Source organism: Bolinopsis microptera, chromosome 4 (genome assembly GCF_026151205.1).
Source record: "Bolinopsis microptera isolate Bmic1 chromosome 4, MBARI_Bmic_1.0, whole genome shotgun sequence".
Taxonomy (NCBI): domain Eukaryota; kingdom Metazoa; phylum Ctenophora; class Tentaculata; order Lobata; family Bolinopsidae; genus Bolinopsis; species Bolinopsis microptera.
In genome coordinates, this window is record NC_087075.1 from 7114115 (window position 1) to 7140513 (window position 26399).

General features: G+C 38.0%; 2 protein-coding genes across 2 annotated transcripts in view; both read right to left on the reverse strand.

The window, feature by feature from the left end:
* The window catches only part of LOC134814074 (uncharacterized), an 88870-nt gene that overhangs the window by 28934 nt on the left and 33537 nt on the right, over positions 1-26399 (reverse strand). The window lies entirely within an intron of this gene.
* On the reverse strand, positions 189-6989 carry LOC134813758 (uncharacterized). Its single transcript, XM_063821637.1, has 2 exons — positions 4744-6989; positions 189-1633 (listed from the first exon to the last, which is right to left on the reverse strand). Exon 1 carries the CDS (start codon positions 6987-6989, stop codon positions 4761-4763), a length of 2229 nt encoding a protein of 742 aa, XP_063677707.1. The 3' UTR covers positions 189-1633; positions 4744-4760.

Below are 26399 nucleotides of genomic sequence, written 5' to 3' on the forward strand. Positions count from 1 at the left end.
CTTTCTTTCTTTCAAAGAATACTATTAGCTTCATCCCTGTTACCACGGGCTTTCTAGTTTTATGTAAAATTATTGCTGTAATCTTATATGTTTGAAAGTTTTAAATTTTAAAAATTAAGTTACAGTAATGTAAATTACTGTTGCAACCACAAAGTTAGGAAAACAAATTTTTTAGGAAAACAAATTTAAATTTTGGTATTTATTAATAACAATCAAAACATATCATATCATAAAAATAAAGCCGCGCGTTGGTTGACTGCCTCAGTAAGGTGAATAATTTAAGCTTGAAGGTGCCCTGCGCATTTACAGAACCTTATGCGGCGATCACATATTCACGAGGACCTGTGAGCGCCAAAATTAATTTAAAGTTTCTAGAAATCATACATCACTACGAGTTACTCATGCTTTTGGATTATAAGAGTGCGGATTGTCAGGTATTTCATTCATTCATACTTAATCGGTTTAAAGCTGTATATTTAGAACTCACTATTGTTTAAACTACGAAAGCAGAACGTAGATAATGGACAATATACCGACGACAATACCAAGGACCCGAGTGCCGCATTGACTTTTCCGGATCCGTTTTTACCGAAGGCTTATCCACCAGTTACTCATGCTGCATGTATAGTCTGATAATATTTTGTCTTATCTCTAGCAAGCATTCTGTAAATTGAAGTGTCGTATTTATTATAGAAGAGCCAGCCAACCTCCGCATTATAATCTTTTGTGTGCCAAGTTCGTTTATAAAATCTAATCATATAATAAGATTGATCCAATAGTCTAAGATGAACGGTATATCATAGCTCATCGTTATTAAAATCCGAATGGATGAATTAATCAAGTAATGTTCCCTTTCAACACAACTAAACAACAAACAAATGCTTGCTCACCAGTGGTGACGCAATCGTAGGGGCATGCAGTTGGTTCAGATAACTCTCACCCCGACGACGGCGTCTAGAAATTATCAAATTATGCATTTGCGCCATACTGGACACATTTTATATTTAATATTTTGTGGTTTGTAGAAATTAGTGTCATCTACAGTATAGCTTAACTGGCGAGCAAGCATCGTCCCACTCGGCCGGGACGAAAATACCGAGTCCAATCACAGAAAGTTAACCAAAAGATAAAAATAAGAGCTCGGATATCAACAAAAATCACACGCTCCAGACGACGGGGGAAGAGAGGAAAGGAAGTAAGCTGCTGGGCTCAACAAATTTTGATAATTGTAAACAAATTCGTTCTTGTGCCCTATAATAATTTGGTATTGAGGTATGACCCTGTACTGTGCGTGATAGTGAAAATGAAAGTGAATGTGAATCTATAATGCGAACGAAATGAGTTATGGCCAGACGATTCTTCAATTTCAAAATAATAAAGTCAAAGGACTCTGTTTTAAAATACAAGCTCATTCTTATCGAAGTTTAATTCTGTCCATTCTAATTCTTCGTACCTGGACTGTATCTTGAGTAGCTCACTTTTCAGTGTTACTTTAACTAAGTTCGTTGACTTAGTAAAGCTTATCAAACTGTCAATTTTTCGACAGTCGTTCCACATTTTTGTTGATTGATAAATGAAAGAGGAGGATGGGTTCGGGGTGATGAACTGGTCTGAACGTCTTTGTGATGGTGATCTGTGGAGTAAAGATAGGAGTGAGATTGGAGATTCTAATCTGACAATTTTGAACAGTTCTAATAGACATGTGTATTTGTACAGGTTGTGGACGGTAAGAAGGCCGTTCTTGTTAAACAACGGCTTTGTATGCTCTTTTTCAAAGAATTCCCTTCCTAGGATTTGTTCATCTATACAACGTGTTCTGGCACATGTTCTAAATTTATCTAGATATGCTTCAAGGTCACCAAATAGTATTCTGATACATTTTTTCTGAGTGATGAAGACAGGTTGAAGCATATTGTTACTCGACCCACCCCATACCGATATTCCAAATCTTAGGTGTGACTCAAATAACGTGTGGTACAATTCTTTATGGTGTTTTTTCGGGATAACGTGTCGTATTCTACTGAGTCTTCCGATCTCACACCTAAGTTTCGAGTTGAGGGCTCTTATTTGAACATCCCATTTTAGCTTTTCGTCAATAATAACACCTAAAAACTTGGTCTCTTTAACTTGCTTTATTACCGTATTATTCAGAGTTAGTATATATTCTGATTCGTTATCTGCCTCATTATCAGTAGCTGTACGTGACGGATTGAAGTGAATGTAGCAGCATTTCTTTATATTTATATGCAATAGATTGCATTTCATGTACTGGTGTAACAAACGGAGAATTTCGTTTGCTCTTTCATACAGTTTTTTTCTACATTCATCTACTACGAATATGTTTGTGTCATCTGCAAATAGTATGAACTTGCCCAGATCAGTTGTTCTAAATAAGTCGTTAACATATATTATAAATAGCAAGGGTCCGAGACAAGAGCCTTGGGGAACTCCAAAGAGAACAGGCAGCTTGTCAGACTCTTCGCCCAGTACAGAGACATATTGATATCTATTAGAGAGATAACTAGCGATGAGTCTATTGGCGTTTCCACGTATTCCATAGTTGTCTAGTTTATTAAGTAGTTTTTCATGTGAGATCGTGTCAAACGCTTTAGATAGATCAATAAATATTCCAAGTACATGCAGTTTTTTGCTAAGACAGGATTCTATGTAATTCACTGAGGAGTTGAGGGCATGGCTTGTGGAGTGATTTTTTCTAAATCCGTACTGGTTCTCGTAAATCATTTTCTGGGACTGAAAGAAGCTATACAGTCTGTTGTAAATAACTTTTTCAAATATCTTACCAAAAACAGCTAAGGTTGATACTGGCCTATAGTTTTCCAGCAATTCCTCATTATCCTTCTTATAGATCGGACTGATCCTCCCAGTCTTTAAATCATCTGGGAATACTCCATTCCTCATGCATTCACTGTATAATAAAGATAGTATAGGACAGATCACTTTAGACGATTCTTTAACTATATGTATTGGGATGTCGGATGACTTCCCATTCTTCAGTTCAGATATAATCATTCTAACCTCGTCAGCTGTACAGTCATTCATGAAAATACTGGACGTGTTTGCTCTAGGCAGGTAGTCATAAAAACTAGGAAGAGTGTTAATAGTTAGTTCTCCAATTTCATTATATGCCCCGTTTAAATTAGACGCTAGAGAAACAAAATACTTATTAAATTCATTGGCTATTACTGTACGATTGGTTATCTTCTCATTGTTTATAGTAAACAGTGGTTTTATTTGCCGTTTCTGTTTGCCCCGTATTTGATTAATCAGTTCCCATGTCTTCTTACTATTACCGTTTGTGTCTGCAAATTTTCCCATAAAATACTTAGTTTGAACATCTTTGCGATCTTTTTTAACCATCCTTCTATAATCCTTATAAGTTTTGTATCTAGAACGTTTTTCACAACATTTCAAGCATTGACATGTTCCACCTTTATAATCAGTTTCACCAAGTTTACATTTTTTCTTTCTAACTTTAGCCCAATTGTCATAGAGTTGGTGCTGATGCTTGATTTTGGCTATAAGCCCAGGTGTGATCCATGGGTTATTTTGTGTAGTTCTTTTGGAAGACTTAGGGGTTGCCAACTTACACGTTTTATCGATACTACTTTTGAAAACATCATGAAATACCGTGAAGTTGTCAATTACTTTATTCTCTAATTCATGTTCCAAGTCCTTTACAAAAGAGGTAACATTAGACTTACAGTAGTCGTAATATTGTTTATATTTTAGGTTACTCTTAGTGGATCCCATACTCTTTTCAAATATTTGAAAGACTGGTGAGTGGTGGGATATACGATCAGTAAGTGTGCCTGAGGCTATTATACTCTCTACATCGTTAGTTATAATATTGTCAATACACGATGCTTTACAACCTGGCTTCTCATGAGTTGGCAGAGATATTAGGGGAAAAAATCCTCTACTGAACAGGACTTCCTCATAACGTTTTACAATCGCATTATCCTTATTATGTAGATCAATGTTGAAATCACCTGCCAGGTAACTGCATTTCGGCAAATTATCGAGAATTGCTGAGAGTTCTAATAATGCAACATTTACATCACCACTTGGAGGGCGATAAACTACACCAACAGTGACCGGAGTATTCTTGCTGCTTATCGTAACAAATAGAGTTTCTAGGTTTTCAGATATATGGGACAAATTGCCATTTACTGTAGCACTGAGGGTATCACATACATAAAGAGCGACTCCAGTGCCTTTTCTTTTATCTTGCAAAGTGTTTTGGTAGAAACTATTGTATCCAGTCAGTTGGTAAAGGTCACTTAATTCGGGGCCTTCATTTGTTTCTGCTAAAGCAATGATCGAAAATTTCATATATCTCTGTAGTTCTATTGCCAGAGTATCAAAGTTAGATTTATTACCATCGATATTTTGAAATAATAATGATGAGTACTCGTTCATTTGGTTGAAAAATGTTTTATTAAATTCTTTAACACTATATGGGTTACAGTTATTGAGTAATCGGTTGATGTTTACAAGTGTTTCATCAATGTCAGTACTATTATTTTCAGAGTCAGTATCTTCATATATAAACGGATTGTAACGAGTACTTGCTAAGTGTACACAGTTAGGGCAGTAAAAATCGTCATATATTTTGTTTGTACTGGATTTAGTATAGCATTTATGGTGCATAGCACAGTCACACCTACAACATTCAGCAATGAATTGGCCAATGGAAATGAATTTTGTACAGACAGGGCATACCTCTTTGGTCAATTTATTCATGGGTACGGTACGTAACCTTCCCCTAGTTGAGTCGCAGCAGCAGCAGGAGAGGAACCACCCATCGTCTGGGAGTATAAGCGATTGTCAACTTTATCCGATCTCTTCTTCCTTCTATCAGTCCCTCCATTCATCCTTAAAAGTATTGTATCACGTATAAGAACCCCCAGTTTTGCTGTACCACTCCAATTGAGGTGTAAATAGTCCGGTCTCTGGTTTCGTCCAATGTTCCTAGAGAATTGCTGGCTTAGGAGCCCAGCCTCATCACAGAACATGTCAAAACCAGGTACCAAAGTCACACCAAAGTTGGAATGGAGCAACTCCTTAAAAATTAATTCATTATAATGTACAACTTTACGATTTAGCTCAACGAGTTTGGTTGGCAGCAGCGGACACACAAATATATTCGCTTTGGGGTTAAGCGCTTGGATCATTTCTACTTTCTGAACAAATGGTGTAAAAACATTGTTCTTTATATCAGCGGTATTTTTGATCTCAGGTTTCCTGATATCATTTATACCACACATCAAGAGAACATTCCTGTATCCACATGAAACTATAGGATTTATATCCCCCACTACCGGAGCAAAATACTGTTTTCCGGGGAGCCACTGCCCAAATGATTTTTTGGGGTCCAGCCCGAATTTGAGACCACCAGTATGCGAGTCTCCGATGATGCATGTAGAGTTCCTGTTCCTAAAGCTAACTGAACGAAAAGTTAGGCTGTATCTCACCCCACCAGTTATTGCCCCATCCTCGATACAGTGGCTGTAGAACTCTTGGCTACGTCGAGTCATGCGATACATGGATCTTGGCACACATGTATGGTCAAGAGCCATATGATCCGTCTTCTTATCAAAGAATTTGATGTTGCACTGGCCTCCAATAGACACAGTGAAAATTTCGGATTCAGGGTGGATGGTAGCTTCATCATCCGAGTGTTTCGGTAGGGAGCCATCCTCTTTGAAGCGGTTGATCAGCAGGCTATTGATCTTCGGTTTTTCACCACTACAGAATGCACCATTGATTTTGTCCATTAGATTGGAGAAGCTAGTTGAAGCTAGTTGGCCATTGGATGACTTGGAGCCATTATACTTGTATGGTTCTCCCAAAGAATACACAGCACGAGCTCCCTCCACAACAAAATCCTCCTCAAGTGATTGGCAGGCAAGGAGGAGAGTTTTCTGCTCTTCTGTGGTAATAAACTCTTCTATAGCGCCTACAACTGGTTCTTCTTTTGATTGGAGATGCTCATTAGCTATTAGGTCTGGGCCAGGGGCAAGTGAAGAACTGGTAAGTTGGACGTTTAAATGGTCAGAAGAAGCCAAAGAATTTCGCTCAAGAGTGTTCAAAGACTGTCTAATGGCTGTTAGCTCCTGATTTGTCTCCAGAGACTGCTTGGAATTTAGCTCATGGAGATTCTTCTCTATTTTTTCCATGAGATCATTGGTCTTGGATGAAGATTGAGCACTTACTTGAGGAATAGAAAAGTCCTGCAGTTGCTTGTTCAACACTTTAATCTGTTCTGTTAGGCCACTATCAGTCTCAGAAACCTTTCCGAGTGTAGAGTCAACTGAAGTTTTCAGCTGCTTTAGATTTCCTTCCATCACTTCAACCCATGCTGGAGCAGTGCCCTTGTCACTAACCAGTAGGTGCTTGATATGGAGGTCAAGGTTCTGGATGGCAGCAATGCTGTCGTTTAGACTGTCAAAGTCAACCTTGGCAAGCTTTTCACCAAAAGCTGTGATGGTATTAAGCTTCTCTGTGGCAATAGCTGTCTCACACTGACTGTTAGATTTTTGAAGTGTCAGACTGTTCCTACACACATAACACACATCTGCATCAGTTTCGAATGTGGGAATTGGTGAAACCAAACAAAAAGGGCAGTGCCAATTGGTCATGCTGTTGACATTTTTCTGGTTGAGTCCATTCATAGTTAGACAGTCTATGTGCCAATATTGCTTGCACTTTACACAGTCAATCTTCCATGACGATATTGACTTACTACATGGACATTTCGTCTTGTCCCTGTGTGAACTGTCAAACTTTGGGGGTGTTACATCACTGTCTACAACAATAGTTTCACAAGATACGTCCTTTCCCTTCGCCTCTGGTCCTGGAGTGTTGTTCTTGATTCGGGACTTTGCCTTTTTGTCCGCAGGGGAAGGAATCCGAGACATATTGGTAATAGATGAGGCTCTCTTGTTACTCTTGTTGTTGTCACCCATACTCAGCAAAAGTTAAAAACAAACAGCCAGCAAAAGTCAAAACAATCAGCTGTTAAAGCAACGTGTAAACTTACGACGTTTATTTACACTATGTTAATTTTATTCTATCTAAAGTACTTTAAGATGACTTGTCTCTGGGGGTATTAAGTTAAGCTGCTATGATACTTTTAAAATTGACAGGTAACCAATTGCAATGTGTATGGACAAAATTGTTTGATCAGGAATAGGACCCCAAAAAAGGGGAGATAACATAATGGTTGAGCAACAAATGATCATATGAAGGGGCCATTTTAACAATTTGTATTGAATACATTAAATTTATAATAATAATATTATCATGATTAGTAAAGTATTCACTATACAGTATACATGATTAAATAATATATGATATCAACAATGGATGTGGATTCTGGTCATGGTGGGGAGTTGAAGCAAATCAGAGGTGAAGCAAATTTTGGAACAATTTTGATTCTTGTACTCCTGTTACTCCTGTTACTCCCTAATTAGGAAAGGAAAACAAAATTTTTTTAATGGCTGATCTTTTCAGCTAGGTGCCTCAAAACTGAGATGCCTTTGGTGCTATTCCTCATGATGCACTGAAAAGTAGTGAGTTGAAGATGGCTTTTTCAACATTCAGTAGTCGACTCTTTGATTTTATTCACGTTTTTTATTACTCTCGTGTGCTCGGCACAGTTGGACTGGGCTTGAGGGTGAAGTAACCTTACATCTGTGAATGCTGTGTTCAACGGCAACCAGAAAGATCTGCACTAACGTTTAGTATAGCACCATCTTGTCTGTTGGTGTGTGTATCTGAGTGAGTTGTGTCTTACAACCTCATTCCTGCCCATTTGATGGAGTAGATGTGTATATATTTGATTGCAGGGTGTAGGAAGAGGGGGGGCAGTGGGGCGACCGCCCCCCCCCCCCCCCCCCCCCCCCCCATAAAATCTGGGCAAGGGGCGAAAAGGGGCCAACTTTTTTGGCCTCATTTGGCATATCCTGTCTGCATAGTCTAACTGCACGCTAGTCACCCCTTGTAGTTCAAATCTACATCAAATCTACATTCCTCATTACTACGATTCATTCCTTAAAACATGGTTTGATGTTACTTGGTTCCCAACAGACACACGTAGGACTTCTGTAAGCAGCGGAAAAATCGTATCTGAGTGAGAAAACATCAAAGAATTCATGATTGTTGAAAACATGGCCACATGCTTTAATGGTTCTGTTTTACATTTTGGCTGTGCTTCACTGAGTAGAGACATCAGGCACATGACATGACAGTGTATACCATCCAATGTCCAAGTGAACTGGTGTCACCCTGTTCTCTGTATTGTACCATGCTGAGATTTCTCAGAATAGAAATATAAAATGTTTCGAACAGTAAACAGGTAATTTCAGCAATGATAATTGTATGGCCATAAGGATAGACACCCTCGAAAAATGAAAAACCAATTCAGTAAATTAAAATAGATTAAAATGCTATAAAAATGGTTCAAATTTAAAAACTGGGGTGAAAAAACAAAACCCTTTGTAATATAAAAATGGTCAACTAAGAATAGAATTGTCATACCACATACGTTGTATGACCCGCCGCGCACGGGTGCGCGGCTCTCCCTGTATCGTTGAAACTCTACTATAGTGAAGCGGCAGTGGGGTCACCACGTGATACAAGAATAGAATGGAAACAAATTTTGTCGGGTGAATCATGGATTAAAATCCCACAAAACGGTATTAAAATTACCCAACAGTTTTTAATTTTTATATAAATTTATAACATTGTAGCGTGGTGCACTACTGATTACTTTAGTACTGGGCCGCGCCGCGCATATCATCCAATAATCCTTAACTTCTCAAACCACATTTTCATTAAATCGGCAAAATTCACTATTGAGCCACGCCAAGCTGCTTGCTCTATCCAGAGCCCTTGCGCTTGCAGTGGCGCGCGCCCACCTCCCAGTGAGTCCCGGGCGGGCGTCACAGGGGGAGCTGAAACCAGGTTTTCGATCAAACGCTGCCATGTGTAGTCAAACGTCGCCAAAAGTTGCTCTCGTCCAATGAAATCGCTGCATTATGTAAGCCAAGCTCCGCATATGAATATATGTAATTCAATTATGCACACTAACTTGCAAAATGCAGCGATTTCATTGGACGAGAGCAACTGTTGACGACGTTTGACTACAAATGGTAGCATTTGATCGAAAAGCTGGTTTCAGACCCCCCTGTGGCGTGAAACAAGCGTGATCAAACAACTTGTGAAACAAGCGCGCCCGCAGTGGCGCGAAAGCACATGGTTTGGTGAACCAAGCTGAGAAGGATTGACATCATCAATGGTCAATTAATCTATTATATAATGTATAACAGTATTTAAAATTTACAATTTTTGCGTTTTTTATTTATATTTTATCACACAGAAGCACTGTGTAAGGATCCTTTTTGGTGATCTCGACTCATATTTAGATAAACAATCAACATGTGCACGTACTAGACCGTATGGTATGCAAAAATTAGACCATAAACACTTTGAAAAGGAGCATACAAAACCCATTTTTAATAGACTAAAAATTCTAACGGCTCAAAACTTGTATTGTACAAATATCACTGCATTTTAGAATTCTCTAAGATTATCAAGTACCACTGCCCCTACTCCCTTTATGAGGCCATCAACATTTCAAACCGTGCAACGAGTCTAACTGTTATTCTTCTAAATAAATCAAATACCTTTTTGTTTAATGCAGCCAAGCTTTGGAACACAGTTCATAAAAAATTTTATCTTCAAGCAATTGCCTAGAAACTTCCATTAACTTGATAATTGATAAAATTGAGAACCAAAGCACTATTAGTACCACCTTCCCTTACCCAAACATCCACAAGCACTCAACAACTTAAGAAATCAATTCTCTTTTATGGTATTTTCAATGAAAAAATTAAATATTAGGTATATTATAAAGTTTTAAGTAATCAATGTCCCCTTTCTCCATTATAAATCAGACGTCCACCCATGATCTACTCATTTCAGGTGCAGCTAATTTGCCGGTGGTGGCAGCCTGGAGGGCACTCAGCACATCCCCTTGATCAATCAACAGTCATGAAGAGTACTCCACCACCACCACCAGAAACCAGACGCTCGCCCAGAAACGCCTCTCCTGCAGCATCTGTTAAGGCTAAGGCTACTCCACCTCATTCTCCTAAAGTGACTAATCCTCTTCACAGGAAGAGCCCTCTCGCCAATAAGGCTAATCTAAAGAACCCTGCAGCCAACATCTCAGGACGACGAAGATCTAACAGTCTACCAACTAAGTCAGCTGCAAAGCAGGCTACTGTTTCTCCATTGGGACCATCAACTTTACAGCCACCTTCATCTCTCATCCTAAAAATCAGTCCTAGCCATGTAATAGACCCTGTTTGCCTAAAAGATAGTCCGCAGAGCCCTATGAGCCCTATCTACAAACCATTCCCACCCTTCCATGTAGAAGAAGAAGAAAAGGATCAACCAAGTCCAACGCAACGTGCCAACAAAGGTAACTGCCCTTGTAGAGCAAGCTCCGAGGGCAAAGAATGGCTTCTCAAATGTTGCAGATGCTCTCAGCATTGGCACGCCTCCTGCAGCAACCTGAAGGGATCAAACCAGATTGGTCAGATTGATCTTGATGCCATCCTTCAGTACTGGGAATGTCCATGGTGCGGTGCTTCACGTCATTTCATCCCAAACCAAACAGCAGCACCGCGTCTAAATTTGATAAAGCTCTCCAGTCTAGTGTTGACTACAGTAAAAACATCCAAGCTGTATCTGATGCCATCTCGAGTGCTGTATCTAACAGCATACCCACTGTGGAGATATCTTCATTGGAGGCCAGACTTTCACAACTGAGTGAAGAGATCCACTCCTTCCAAAAATCAAGGAATCATCCCGCCTCTACCCATGATGCAGCAGTGAAACGAGAGAGTAAGCCGTCAGTAGCTCTCCCTAAATGTGTACAGCCACCGATAAAGGACTACCAAGTAGACATCTTGGACAAAGATCTGCTTGATGAGGTATCCAGATTTCTCACTGAGAGCAAAGATTCTGGTAAGTTTAGCCAGATGAATGGAAGGGCAGTCCTCAAATACGGCGAAAGCTACAACTATTCTGGAGACTCAAATGCCCCGTCATCAGCAGCCATTCCACCAGTTTTAACAGCTGCCATTGATAGAGTCACGTCTCAGTGCAAACTCACGCACAGGCCTAACTCTGTGCTCATAAACTACTTCCCTCCAAGCAGCGGTGCAGAGGAAAGTATGTTGCCCTTTCACTGTGATGACGAGCCAGAGATCCTCGCTGACTCTGACATAGCCACAATTTCTATAGGAGAGGTCAGAAAAATAAGTTTCATGCCCATCCACGAAGGACAAACACCCACAAAAAACACTGAAATGTCCCTGGAATCAAACTCAGTTTATATCATGACACGTTCCTCACAGGCATGGTTCAAACATGGTATTAAAGCTACCCAACAGACCAAGGTAACCCCGTCCATAGGACGTTACTCAATTACCCTTAGAACAGTTGACAAAAAATTTCGAAGAAGCACCATCATACTTGGAGATTCCAACACCAAAACTATCAAGTTTGGGAGCGGTGTTGGTACTATGGGTCAGTCTTTCCCTGGCGAAAGAGTTAAGGCGGGCAAAGTTGGTTTGATTGACCCATGTCACTGTATCGGATACAGCAATGCTGTTATTGTATGTGGTACAAATGACCTTCGAGTAGACAACCTTAGAGGAGAGAATGCAATCTATCAGCTGGTTGACATTCTCCGCATGAAGATTGAACATGAAGATGAAAGCACCGTGTATTCAATTCCTAACTACAATAGTTTTTACCAGAATACTGTAGGTAATAAATCCAAAGGAACTGGTGTAGCATTATATGTTCAAGATAGACTTAGCAGTATTGTGAACGAACTTGCGTCAGACGTAACCGAGAATTTAGAATCACTATTCGTAACTAGTCGTAAAAACTCAGAAGAAGTAACTTTTGGGGTTATTTACCGACCACCCAGCGGTAATTTTGCAAGCTTCCTGACAGAATTATCCAGAATACTCCAGCTATTGCCTAAAAAATCTGCATACATAATGGGAGATTTTAACGTCAACCTTCATGCTAATAGTAAAGAAGTTAACAATCTCGAGGAGATAATGTTTAGTGCTGGTTTCTCACCTCTTATATCAACACACACGCACGAGAAACCGGGATGTAATCAAACGTGTATTGACAACATTTACACAAATGATATTAACAAGGTTGTTGCCTCAGGTACAGTATCTGACAGAATCTCGCATCATCTGCCAGTTTTCCATATTTTTGAAGACTTAGCTGTAACTAACTCTGAACCTCAAGTTAAACATACCCAATATTATGATTACAGTGAATCGAACGTTCGACTTCTTGTTTCGTCTTTAAACCAAGATTTCTCTGAGCATCCACCAAGAAACTTTAATGAATTTCATGACACATTCAAAACGAATCTAGACAAATCATGTAAACTCAGTAAACCTAAAGTCTCCAAAAGAACGCCAATGACAAATCCGTGGATAACAGGAGGATTAATCGCGTCTATAAATAAAAAACATGAGCTGCACGACCACTGGCATAAAGCGAAGAGAGAAAAATGTTTGCATAATCCAGGTAAACTTTGTCGTGAGATCAAGGAAGCCTGTCACTGCAATCCTTGTAATGATGCCAGGGAAAAGCATGCTAATTTTACTGACAAACGTAGGAGACTTAAACACGTAATACGACTAGCTCAACGCCACTACACGTGCAACAAAATTGAGGAGTGTCAGGGTGACAGTAAAAAAACCTGGCAGTTAATTAATAAAGTGCGAGGAAAGCAAAATAAGCAAATGAAACCGTCATTCATGATAAACAATGAGCGTGTTATTTGTCGACGAGTTATTGCTCATGAATTTAACAAGTACTTTGTGTCAATCGCCTCCAATCTGAACGAGGTCTATGAGAGGAGGATTGATGAAGATCCTATAATTGCTAAATCATTCACTGACTACTTGCCACAGTCCTGTCCGTCAAGTATTTATCTCGCTGAATGTACAAGCTCTGAAATAATACAAATTATAAGTGAATTTAATAACGGTAAAGCTAGCGACATACCGGCACATGTAATGAAGCAGTGTAGTCAAACTATATCAGAACATCTTGCCAGAATTTATAACAACTGCATGAATGAAGGTGTCTTCCCTGATCAACTGAAAACGGGTAAGATAACCCCGATATATAAAAAAGAAGATGAGGAATTACTCGAGAATTACAGGCCAGTATCAACATTACCAGTATTTGGTAAAATATTTGAAAAAATTATTTACAGTAGATTATACAACTTTTTCTTATCTCGAGGAATAATATTCGAAAATCAGTTCGGCTTTCGAAAAAACCACTCGACAAGTCATGCTCTTAATTACTCCGTAAATCATGTCGAAGAAAAACGGAATAATAAAAACCACGTATTAGGAATATTTATCGATCTCTCTAAAGCATTTGATACCTTACCATTTGATATGCTACTTAAGAAACTTAGTAATTACGGAGTTAGAGGAAACGCACTAAAGCTGCTCTCCAGCTATCTAAATAATAGATACCAGTATGTTAGTGTACTTGGTGAAGAATCAGAGCCTCTCCCAGTTAAACTAGGCGTACCACAAGGATCCGTTTTGGGCCCCTTGCTTTTTCTTATCTATATAAATGACATCTATAGATGTAGTACATTAGGAAAATTTGTACTATTTGCAGATGACACAAACATCTTTGTAGCTGCTGAAACTAAGGAACAAGCATACAAAATAGCGAATGAAATTCTCGACTCTGTGTGCCAATATATGCGCCATAATCTACTGCACATTAACGTTAAAAAATCTTGTTACATGTACTTCTCGCCTACTAAACGTAAGACCATTGATACTACTGAAAATGACTTGAATCTAGAAATTGATGGAATCCCGATCAAACAGGTTACTGAAACGAAATTTCTAGGTGTTATTATTGATGACAAACTGAGTTGGACACCACATATCGATAAACTAACTAAGAAATTAAACAGCATATGTGGCCGTATTTATCGAATAAAAAACTCCCTCCCCAGCCAGCTGTACAAACAAATATACCACACTCTTTTTGAATCTCATCTAGGATACGGTATAACTGTATGGGGTGGTGTATCAATTAATAAGCTTTCACCGCTATTCCTTGCACAGAAGAAATGTGTCCGAATCTTATTTGGGGACTCGGAAGCATTTAGCGACAAGTTTAAAACTTGTTCTCGTAGCAGGCCAATCCAGTGCAGTATAAACAAGAAAGGTCAAATATCCAATGAATCAACTATACCTCACATTAAACCGTGTTCTATATGTATCAGCTTGAGGAAGACTGGTGATAGACAAGTAAGGCCACATCGCTGCCAAATACTTGGGGCAGAATTCCACTCTAGAGAATCAACAAAACCGATTTTCCAATCTAAGGAACTAATGACAGTACATAACATATATAGATACAGATGCATTACTGAAACAATGAAGATAGTGAAGAGTCATCAGCCCATATCCATGTATTCTCTCTTTAAGAAGTCTGAGCTCAGAGATGACAGATTTGTGACACCACACTCATCTCACAATTTCGCATATAAAGGGGCAAATCTATGGAATACGTTTCTTGAGCAGTCAAATGCACGTGGTAAAATAGGTTCACTAGGTTCAATTAAATCCCAATTGAAGCATTCTATCATGAAGGCTCAACACCAACCTGACAATATTAACTGGCAGGACTTAAACTTCAACACTTTCCTATGAAAAGACCCCCATTTATATTTGTATCTTTTACATTTTACACCTGTCACTCACATCATATATACACCACAAAAGAAAAAAGATTCATTCAATCATTACATTATACACTCACTCCACCACACATGCACACAAACCATTGAAGCAGGTTACACGCGGGTGTAACGTTCACTTTATCCGAAGGGAAAAATGATACTTTACGTAACGCGCGATTTACGTCTTGGTAGCTAAATTATTCAAGCGCTATTTGTCAGAGCGACACAAATGCGCGCGCGAGCGCTTGCGCGGCTCACCTATCCAACACTCATGTTTACATCGTATCAGGCAATGGTTCAGTTTAATTATGGTAAGGGCACAGCCTGTCAAAAACCCTTTTCGCATGATCCGTCGACACCGCCTGAAGGTGACTGCATGATAACGGATCAGCGTGGAATCAAACGTTAATAAGCTTGCAGCTTCCGATGACAATGTATTCAACCTGGTGTCATGCTTGAATTGGTTTTGGACCTCTTCATGCTTTTAATTAATTTATTATTGTTATTTGGTATTATGAGCTGATATGTATATATACATACGGTATCTAAAATTAAGCGTATACTGAGCATATTTAACAATTTTTAAGCAATAATGTATTGCGAGCAGCTGTAACTTAAATATTGCATATTTATATAATTATAACTCAAAACTAAAATTTTATTGGAATATATAGGTTAAACTAAGATAAAATTAATCTCAGACCCGTCGCCACTCTCAGCAGTCAACCAGGGCTCATAAAAGCTTAACAGCGCCTGGGTCCGTTCACCAACTGTGCTAATGTGAGTGGCGGTGTGGTAAAACCCATTTTAACAGCGTGAATATTTATCAAATACAAGCGCGCTAGCTGCTAGCATACTTGTATCATTTAATTTTAAATCAAATTTATTCGGATATATATTTATTGATTATGTATTGAATTGGTGATAAATAATAAAATTGTCTTTTCTCAAAAAAATTGTCTTTTCTCAACAGATAAAAAAGCTCTCCCCTAAAATCAAACTCTTTGTCACCGCAGTCCTCCCAACCAGACTGCCCCAAATGAACAAGAACATCATGATCTTCAACCGACTAGTCGATGAATTGTTGAGTGCCAACTTTAACCAGACTGTATGGCACATTGGAGTTGGCCACTTTCTGGACAGTAGTGGACTCCTTGCCACTAATCTGACCAGAAGTGGTGATGATATACATTTAGGTATTTATGGTATTGCAAATACCATAATACCATTATTTATATTAAAAACAGTTGCAATGCTTCATTAGTGAGCTCATTTTTAAAAGCACCAGACTCTTTAGCTATTAATGTCAATACCTCTGGTGGATTGATTAGTATTTGTTGTATTTATAGGTCTACCTCTTTGAATTTAAAACAGAATAATATGTTATTATCTTGCATCAAGAACATATCTAGTGAAAAGAATGTTTTTGAAACCATTATCATAGGAGATTTTAACCTACCTAATGTATCTTGGGAAACTGGTAGTGTAAATAGTGGGATTTCTAGTAAGAATCAGGTTTTAATGATTCAACAAAAGTATATTGATTTATTTAATGACAGTGGTTTGACGTGGTACTTTACTAACGAAACAACCAGAAGACGGCTTGTGAAAGATACTCTCCAGGAGAGTCTTCTTGATCAGGTTTTGTATACAAATGATGCTCTTGTCAACGGTTGTAAGATCGTTTCTCCGCTTGGCAAAAGTGATCATGTTGGGATACTAGTCGAACTGGTTGTTTCGCCCAATACTAACAAAAGTCCCAAACAAAAGATTTTAAAGCCTATTTGGGGTAAGATTTCCTCAGAAGAGTTATTTAACTTTAGTATGAATAATATTGACTGGGATTATAGTTGTACAAATAATGTTCAAGATATGTGGGTTGAACTACATGGTAAATTGGAGTCTGTTGCTGCAGCTGTCCCAGCTGCTTCGGTTTATCTCGACAACAGACCTGTCAAGTTGCCACGGAGTACAACTTCACTTAAAAGAATGAGGAAGAACAAGGACAGAGCATGGGCTGAATTTGATATTAATCCTTCGGATATTAACTTTAGCTGTGCAAATAGCAAGCAGCGTATTTTTGAGGTGGCAGAAATTAAAGCTAAAGTAAATTATGAAAAGAAGATTACATCTAATTTAAAACAGAATTGTAAATCTTTTTACTCGTATTTGCGTAATAAACGTCAAGTTAAGTCAAGTGTTGTTTCTTTAGATAGAGGAGATGGTACACGCACAGATAGTTCATCTGAGTCAGCTGAGGTACTTGCTAGTGCCTTTAGTTCTGTGTTTGTGCGTGAACCACCTGGCCCTCTTCCCCAAAATGAGAGTTATAACAAAGAGGTTATTGATGATATGGAAATTAGCAGTTCTGATATCAAGAAGCAGCTTTTAAAGCTTAATGTTTTTAAGAGTTCTGGTCCGGATGGCGTTCATCCAAAGTTGTTGAAATCCTTAGCATACGATGAAAAGTTTGTTGAAGCTGTAACTAAATTATTTGTTAAGTGTTCAGAAACAGGAGTCCTGCCTGACATTTGGAAGACAGCATCTGTTGTAGCATTGTTCAAAAAGGGTGTTAAATCTGATCCCTTAAATTATAGACCTGTCTCATTAACTTGTATTTTGTGCAAAGTGTATGAAAAGTTGGTGAGGGCACATTTATTAACATTTTTAGAAGAACGAATTTCAAAGCATCAGCATGGATTTGTGAAGGGTAAATCTTGTCTATCTAATCTCTTAGAGACATTTGATAATATTCTTGATATTTTAGACGAAGGTGCTCCTGTCGATCTTTTGTATTTTGATTTTAGTAAAGCTTTTGACACAGTCCCCCACTTTAGACTTCTATCTAAATTGGAGGGGTTTGGGGTCAAGGGAAAAGTTTTAGATGTTATAAAAGACTTTCTGACAGACAGAACCATGAGGGTTTGTGTAGAAGGACAATGGTCTGAGGTGAAACACGTGTTATCTGGTGTTCCCCAGGGGTCAGTATTGGGTCCTTTGCTATTTATTCTTTATATAAACGATTTACCTGACAATGTTAAAAATAAGATTAAATTATTTGCAGATGATCTCAAGTTAGTTTGTAATGCAGCTAACCATAGAAGTGTATCTGATGATATTTTAGAACTCGAAATTTGGGAGAGTATTTGGCACTTAAACTTCAATCCTGCCAAGTGTAAAGTAGTCCATATTAATCTGAATAATAATCCTAACTCGAATTATATTGTAAATGGAGTAGAACTAGAAGTATCTGCACAGGAAAAAGATTTGGGGGTTATTACCCATAGCTCCTTGCTTTGGAATGAACAGATAAAAGCATGTATTTCTAAAGCAAATCGTATGATCTGCTGGATTGTAAGGAACTTAGTTATTAGAGAAAAGGTTGTAATGATAGCTATTTATAAAGCTTTGATAAGACCTCATCTTGAGTATTGTGTCCAATTGTGGAATCCAGTTGCGGCTCATGGAAGTTGGGGGACTGTTTTGGAGCTGGAGAGCGTCCAGAGGCGGTTTACCCGTCTTATTGATGAGGTGGGTACTCTTCCATACAGCTGCAGACTGGATATCCTCAATTTGACAACGCTGGCAGAGCGGCGAATACGTGGGGACCTTATCGAAGCTTTTAAAGTAACTAGTGGTTTGACTGAATATGGATCGGGTTTGTTCAGAATGAGCAGATCTGGTCTTAATCTAGTTTCAACCAATAGGTGTAATAAGAGTGTAACTAAAGTTAAGAATCTCCAGTCTTCTTTTCTTCCGGAGCGAGTCATTCCTTACTGGAACAAACTCCCTTCAGATGTCAAGAACTGCTCGACAGTTTTAAGCTTTAAAGTTAGATTGGAAGGATTTAAGAAAGAAATGATTTCTAAAAACAGTGTAAATGATTTTTATTTTTGGAATGTTTCGAATGAAGTTTTAGGGAAAATTGAAGGACCCAGTTATTTAAGCAATAAGGAGACACATAATGAATATCTTTGGTTTCATCCTTTTGTGGCAAAGAAGCGTTTCATAAATCTTTATTCCACTGGGAAGTATTAATGAATTATTTATAGATAATGTATTAGATTTTATTAATTAATAAAATTGAATTTGATAAATTATTAATGTTGATGGAAAAATATATTTATTTAAATTATTTTTTTATTTAGTGCAATGATATTTTGTAGACACTTGTGATGATGTTATGTCATAATCTTTACTTACTTACTTACTTACTAAAATTTGTGAGATGTGTGAAGCACTGGGTGTATGTGAGAGCGAGGCAAGAGTGGACAAGACGTGGAAAACACAACCAGTCAGTGGGGTCTAACAACCCCACTTAGTAAAAATGAATATAAAACTGATTAAAGATGTGTGTGGCCCATGCAGCAGATCTATTAACATTGGACAACCTTTACTGGAGTGTGAAAACTGCAATAATGCAATCCATACCAAATGCTTCAAATCTGCCAAATATTCTTGCAAAAATGGTCTGTGGATGTGTTACGAGTGTGCTAGTTCTGCAGAGGAACGATACTATCCATTTCCATCTAATGAAGAATCTTATGACTCTGACAAGTGACAGATTCTATGAAAATAGGAACCAGGAGGATACCCTGATTGCATCGTATTCCCTTGTACTTGAACGCTGTCGTCGCTACTCTAAAATTGAATTTCTAAATGCAATTAAGCAGCTTAATTCCTTAAAAAAACCCATGTTATCATCTCTATTCTACAATGTGGATGGAAATGCATCCAACTTTGATAGCTTCTTGATTGAGCTCAGAAGTATAGGACACTCGTTTGATATGATAGGCCTTGCTGAAACCAATACTGATCCTGCGCAGCAGGGTCTGTATCAAATTCCAACATACACAGGATTCTATGGGGAAACATTGGCGGGCAAGAAGAAAGGCACTGGTGTTGCACTCTATGTATCTGACAATCTAAACACTGTGGTCTTAGAAAAAGTATCACATTGTACTCCAAATATTGAAAGCCTCTTTGTTGAAACCACAGATAGCGCAGGCTGCAAAATTGTTCATGGAGTCATGTACCGACCCCCAAATGGCTGCTTTGACAGCTTTTGTGAAACGCTGGAGTTAATTGCAAGACAGCTAAATGGAAAAACTGTCAATTTGTTGGGCGACTTTAACTCAAACATACTTAATATTTCTACCAGTTCCCAGCTCTTTGAGGATACATTGTACAGAAATGGCTTCTATCCGACTATATCCATTGCAACACATTTTCGTCAAAACTGTAAAAGTTCATGTATTGATAACATTTTAACAAATAAAATAGAGAATGTAGTCTTATCAGGTGTTATCGAGGAGCGGCTTGGTGAGCATGCCCCTATATTTACCTTTACCTCAGCAGAGACCCCTCGCAATACAGAGCCCCAGAAACATGTCCGATATTATGATTACTCAAGCTCCAAATTAAAAAGTTTTGTAACTGAACTTGAGGTGAAGGTAAACCAGCTGACTCCTTCGACACAATTTGATGAGTTTACGGCATGTTTTGACCAGACACTTGATAAACACTGTAAACTGGAAGTACCAAAAGTGACAAAAAGAACTCCGAAACTCAACCCATGGATTACAGACGGTATCATCCAGTCGGTAGAAAGAAAACATGAACTACGTAAGGAGTGGTCTGACACTGTTACCAATAAGAACCCTGGTGGTAATCTCTTGTTCTACCAAGTATTTAGCAATTATCGTAGGATGCTTAAAGCCATCATTAAAGCTGCCAAACGTTCGCATTACTGCAACGAAATCCTCAACAACTGTGAAAACAGCAAGAAAACTTGGCAAATTATCAATGAACTTAGAGGCAAGAAGAAGAGACAAACCAAACCCCCGTTTATCATTGATAATCAAAGAATAGTTGATAGAAGGACAATCGCTAATGGATTCAATGCTTGGTTTGTCTCTATTGCACCCAAGCTGAATGAGACGCTTAATGACCTATCTCATGGCATGCCTATATTACCCATGAAAACTTTTTATGACTTCCTGAATAAAAGAAATGAAAAAACTATTATGCTAGAAGATTGCTCCCCGACCGAAATATTGAAAATTATAAATCAGTTTGAAAACGGCAAAGCTAGTGACATTCCAATAAGTGTAATAAAAAAGTCATCTCATATAATTGCACCTGTCTTATCAAATTACTTCAATATCCTTATGGCCGAAGGTATATTTCCAGATGTCCTGAAAACTGGTAAGATAACACCTGTATATAAGAAAGGTAACCCTGAAGAAATTGAGAACTACCGTCCTATCTCCACACTGTCTGTCTTCGGTAAAATCTTCGAAAAGCTCATTTACTCAAGAATATACGGATTTGTTAGCTCTCAAGGAGCCATATCGGAGACACAGTTTGGATTTAGGCAATCCCATTCTACATCTCATGCAGTCAATTACTCTGTAGATTTAATTACAAAATCTCTTAAACTCAAGAATCATGTTCTAGGAATATTCATTGACTTAAGCAAAGCCTTTGACACTATCGACCATTCAACACTACTTATAAAATTAGAGGGCTGTGGAATTAGAGGAGTAGCAAATAACCTTATAAAAAGCTACTTAACAAATAGACTACAATACACCGAAGTTGTGGGAGAAAAATCAGACACCCTATCTATTCAATTTGGTGTCCCGCAGGGTTCAATACTTGGACCTCTCCTATTTCTCCTCTACATGAACGACATCTCAAACAGTTCTAAACTAGGATCATTTGTTACATTTGCTGATGATACCAATATATTTGTTGTAGGAAAAACAAAACGTGAGGCCTATGAACGTGGAAATAAGCTTCTTTCATCATTGCAGTCTTACATGCGAGCAAATAAGTTACATATAAATATGTCCAAGTGCTGCTACATACACTTCAAGCCTCCCATGAAAGGTTCTAAGTCAGAGACTCTATCAGATGATGAAGTAGGACTTACTATAGACAACTTTCCGATAAAAAAGTTTCATCCACTAAATTCCTTGGAGTTATAATTGATGAAAACCTTTCATGGGAAGAACACATTAAAGCCCTTAAGCGAAATCTAAATCATTCCACTTCCACCTTATGTCGACTTCGCTGCTCCCTTCCAGAATTTCTACATCAACAACTATACTATACTTTGTTTGAATCCCATCTCTCTTACTGTATATCTGTCTGGGGTGGGGCAGCGAAGCATCGTATAAGCTCTCTGTTTACCGCCCAGAAGTACTGTCTTAGGGTTATGTTCGGTGATAGGGAGGCTTACCTTGATAAGTTTAAGACCTGTGCACGTACCAGACCAATAGGGCACCAAAGACTTAACAACAAGTTTTTCATAAAAGAACATACTAAACCGCTATTCAAACATAATAATATCCTAGCTATCCAAAATCTCTATACATACCACTGTTACCTCGAGCTCTACAAGATAATGAAATTTCGTGCTCCAATATCCTTACATGAAGGCTACACATGCTCGACAAGGAAGCCGACCCTACTTATTTGTCAGGCTGACCCACCTGATAACCATAATACAAGATCAACCAAAATTTTTAACATGATTACTCCAAAAATTAGAATGGATGACTTTACCATGAGTGTGATGTGTTTGCGGGGAAAGCTTAAACGTGCACTATTAAATAATCAACACAGCCACGCCCCGCTTGATTGGACAATCAAAGATTTTGACTGCAACAATATTGTCTTCGAAAGATCACTACTTGCTGGTCACACACATGTCAGCGAAATTCCCCTAGTCTAGTGTTTTCCAAGTCTTGTTCTGTGAGAAAAGTATGTGTGAGAAAGTCTTTAATAAAATAAAATGAATGTATATTTTTGAATTTTTAACATTTAATTTGATAATGCAGTATAAAGAAATTTTTAATTAGCACTGTATAGTTTAAGATATTTATATTAGCTTATTATAACCATTGATACAACGACCATAATTTTTCAACAGCTCTCCAATATCCATCTTAAAGTTGCATCTTATATCCTCAAACTACACAATTTAAACTTAGGCATATATATAGTGTAGACTTTCTGTCACAACAAGACTGTAACCCATAGTAACAAACACAAACAGAACCCCTAACGTCTGCTAACAATTTTCTTCTGATCCTCATATGAGCCCTGTCTCTAAAAACTCAACTGAACTAGCGTTTTGGTGTGTGCAAAAGCTTTCAGGCACGCACATTCCCTGCCCCGTTAGTTGCCTGTCCCTTCAAAATCAAACTAACAGTCAAGGACAAAAAGTCATACATCAAATGAGCATTATATTTTTATAAATTGTTTTACATCTCTTTACTCTGTAAAATGTGCTAAAAATTAAATTTCTTGTTTCATTGAAAAATTTCTTGTTTCATTGAGTACAATCACAGGCAGCTGACTTAAAAGATACCTGGACTCCAACCAATTTTAAATTGCAGTAATTAAATTGCACATGCAGCGGCACACACCTAATATTGCTATCATGATTGAACTATAAGCTGATAAGCTTTCAGATCCATTTTAACCACTTGATGTAATGTTTTTAATAATTAAATATTTTAGTTTACAAATTTATATCAGATCGAACCTATATTTGATAATCGAAATTTAGGGAACCTGTGTCTGTTCCTCCTGAGCAAATCTTGGAGAGCCTCAACGAGTGTTCAGCCAACTTCGCCACCCGTATGGCTAGGAAACATGGACTTTCATGTTTGGAATTCCAGGATTGGAAAGATGAGGTCTCCCGGATCTTCACCAATCGCCTTAACTTCCTCTCCTCCTCCCCTAATAACTTCACTCCCTACAATTCCATTCTACAAAGGGATGATGTTAAATCTTATCTCGACAGTCTTTCTTCTTCTTTTATTATTTGCTCCGTAGATAAAGCTTCAAATAATTATGTTTTTGTCTGCAAGAAGTTTTATCTTCTAACCCTTCTCAACGAACTTGGCTACGATCTCACTTCTCTAGAGTGTCGTGGCAATTCTACTTATCATCCGGTTAACTCTGTAGAGGATGATATTATTCAGGAACATGTGAACTTCATTAAAGATAACTTTAATATTCGTGTCTCTGAGGACAACCTTTGTCTACCGAGAATCTTTTGGATTCCTAAACTTCACAAGAATCCTTATAAGTCTAGATTTATAGCTGGGGCCAGTAAATGTACCACTAAGCAGATATCAGTTGTAGTCAACAAAGCTTTAAAAGTTTTAAAAGAATACTTTTCCAAATACTGCAACTCTATCTACAACAATACTGGAATTAACTGCGACTGGAGCATTAACAGCTCTAAACAGTTCCTGGAAAGGCTGCCTAGACTAGAGATTTTTAATATGCAGGTATACGACTTTACCACTCTGTATACCAATCTAGACCTTCAGGTTGTACAGTCACTGCTTTTCGAGCTAATAGATCTCCTCTTTAGTAATACGAATAAATTTATTTGTGTTTCTCTGTATAAGAACAACAATTTTTTCTCGAAAAAGGAATATAACGGATACTTATGTTTTTCTGCTGATAAACTCAAAACAGCTATTACATTTATTCTGTTTAACACTTTTGTTTGTTTTGGGGATCAGATTTTAAGACAAACGAAAGGCATTCCCATGGGAGGGAATTCTAGTAGCCAGTTCGCTGATCTTTCGCTAGGGAAGTGTGAATTCAACTACATGACACGCCTAATCAAAGAAAAGAAGTTCGGTCTCGCTAAGCTCCTCTCAAGAAACTGCAGATATGTCGACGACCTCAACACCATGAACTATTTGCATTTCTCTAACCTAATCAGGTCCATTTATCCACCTGACCTGCTTATGGAGAGGAGTGGTGACGACAATAAGTCCGTAAACTATCTCGACATCAACATCTCGATGAATAACTCCGGACACGTCGCCACCAAGCTTTACAACAAACTTGATGACTTCAACTTTCCTGTGGTCATGTACACCTTTCCTAACAGTAATATTTCCTCTTCTGTTGGTTATAATGTTTTTTACGGTCAGGTCCTTCGTTACTCTTCCATTATCTCTGACCTTGATTCTTTTCTGTGTTCTACCAACACCCTTTATAGGACACTTCTTTCAAGATGTTATAATGACAGACTCCTGAAGAGTAAATTCAGAAAGCTTCTGAAAGACCGACCTAGTATTCTGTACAAATACAGTATACTTGATGTCAGCGACATCCTTGACATCACATTTAACGTGAACAGGTGATCACTGACGAGTGATTGCTGGGGGGTCTTGGCACATTAAACCGGTACAGGTATTAAACCCCCGAAACCGGTGTGCCAAGTCATCTGCTGATGATGTTCACATAACATTATTTCCTCTCTCCTTTATTCCTTCCGTCTTTTCTTAAACTTACAGTTCAGTTACTTTATTTCACCAGGTCTACCTAAGGATCAATTATTCTTTGGTGGGGTTTCACTTCTGGTATTGGCTTCATTCCCGTTCCTTTTCCTTATTCTTTATACTTATTTTTTATATAGTTTAATGAGATGAGACTATATTCGATAATCAAACCTGTATTCGATAATTAAATTTATGCGATAAATTGATATTGATATTATTATTGTTGAATGAAGTTAACTCCTGGGATAAATTTTATTAATTTTTAACAAAGGGACTTGGAGTATAAACGACCAAGTTCGCATAAATGCCTACCCAACCAAGAATTTAGGAGGCAAGGGTGGGTGCGTAAACTTCACGGTCTGCACTCTCTGATCCTGTATCACCCTGGATTCTTTTTGACGTATTTTTGTAATAGGTATATACCTTCTATCCATTCTCTTGCTACTCCAAGTCCCCTAAGATATCTGGTAAAAAGGTCCTGCTAGTTATATATAAAATATATTTATGTTTGCTTTAATTGATACTAAATAAAATTGTTGTTTTCTTGAAATTGTTGTTTTCTTGTTCACTTCATTTTAGTATTTTTATAATTGTTATCATGCAATGGGTAAATTTAATTTTAAATTTAATAAAAAGTACTATCATAATGTAAATAAATTAATTTGAAATATAAATGCTGCCAATAAAAAATGAATTTTAACATTTAAGTACAATTTTTGAAGTGCCGCGATATTTGGAGCGATTAATTGTTAAGAAAAACAAAATTTTTATTCACCACAAAACAATCAATACATATTATGTTATATTAATATACACAGCCCGCCGCGCACACAGCCACACATTGTTGAGAAATCCTTAGGTGCCGTTGTAAGCGCCGCGCGCACAGCGCAGGGTCTATTCAATTGTTGTTTTACAATTACATGTCATATTTATTAATTGCTCAGTACATTTCATGCAGTTATTCATAGATAAATTCAAATTTGAAGTTCAACCATATACACACTGTCACACTAACACACTACACAGCCCACCGCGCACACAGCCTCTCATTGTTGGGAAATCCTTAACAATACCGAACTGTGAAATTTTGCCACACGTTGGGCCCGCCGCGCATGAGTTCGCGACTATATATTGTGGCTTTCACCATGGTAGTAGACCTAAGCGAAAATTCAGTCGAACTTCAATAATCAAAACCGCCAAATTTCGGTCAAGGAGACAAA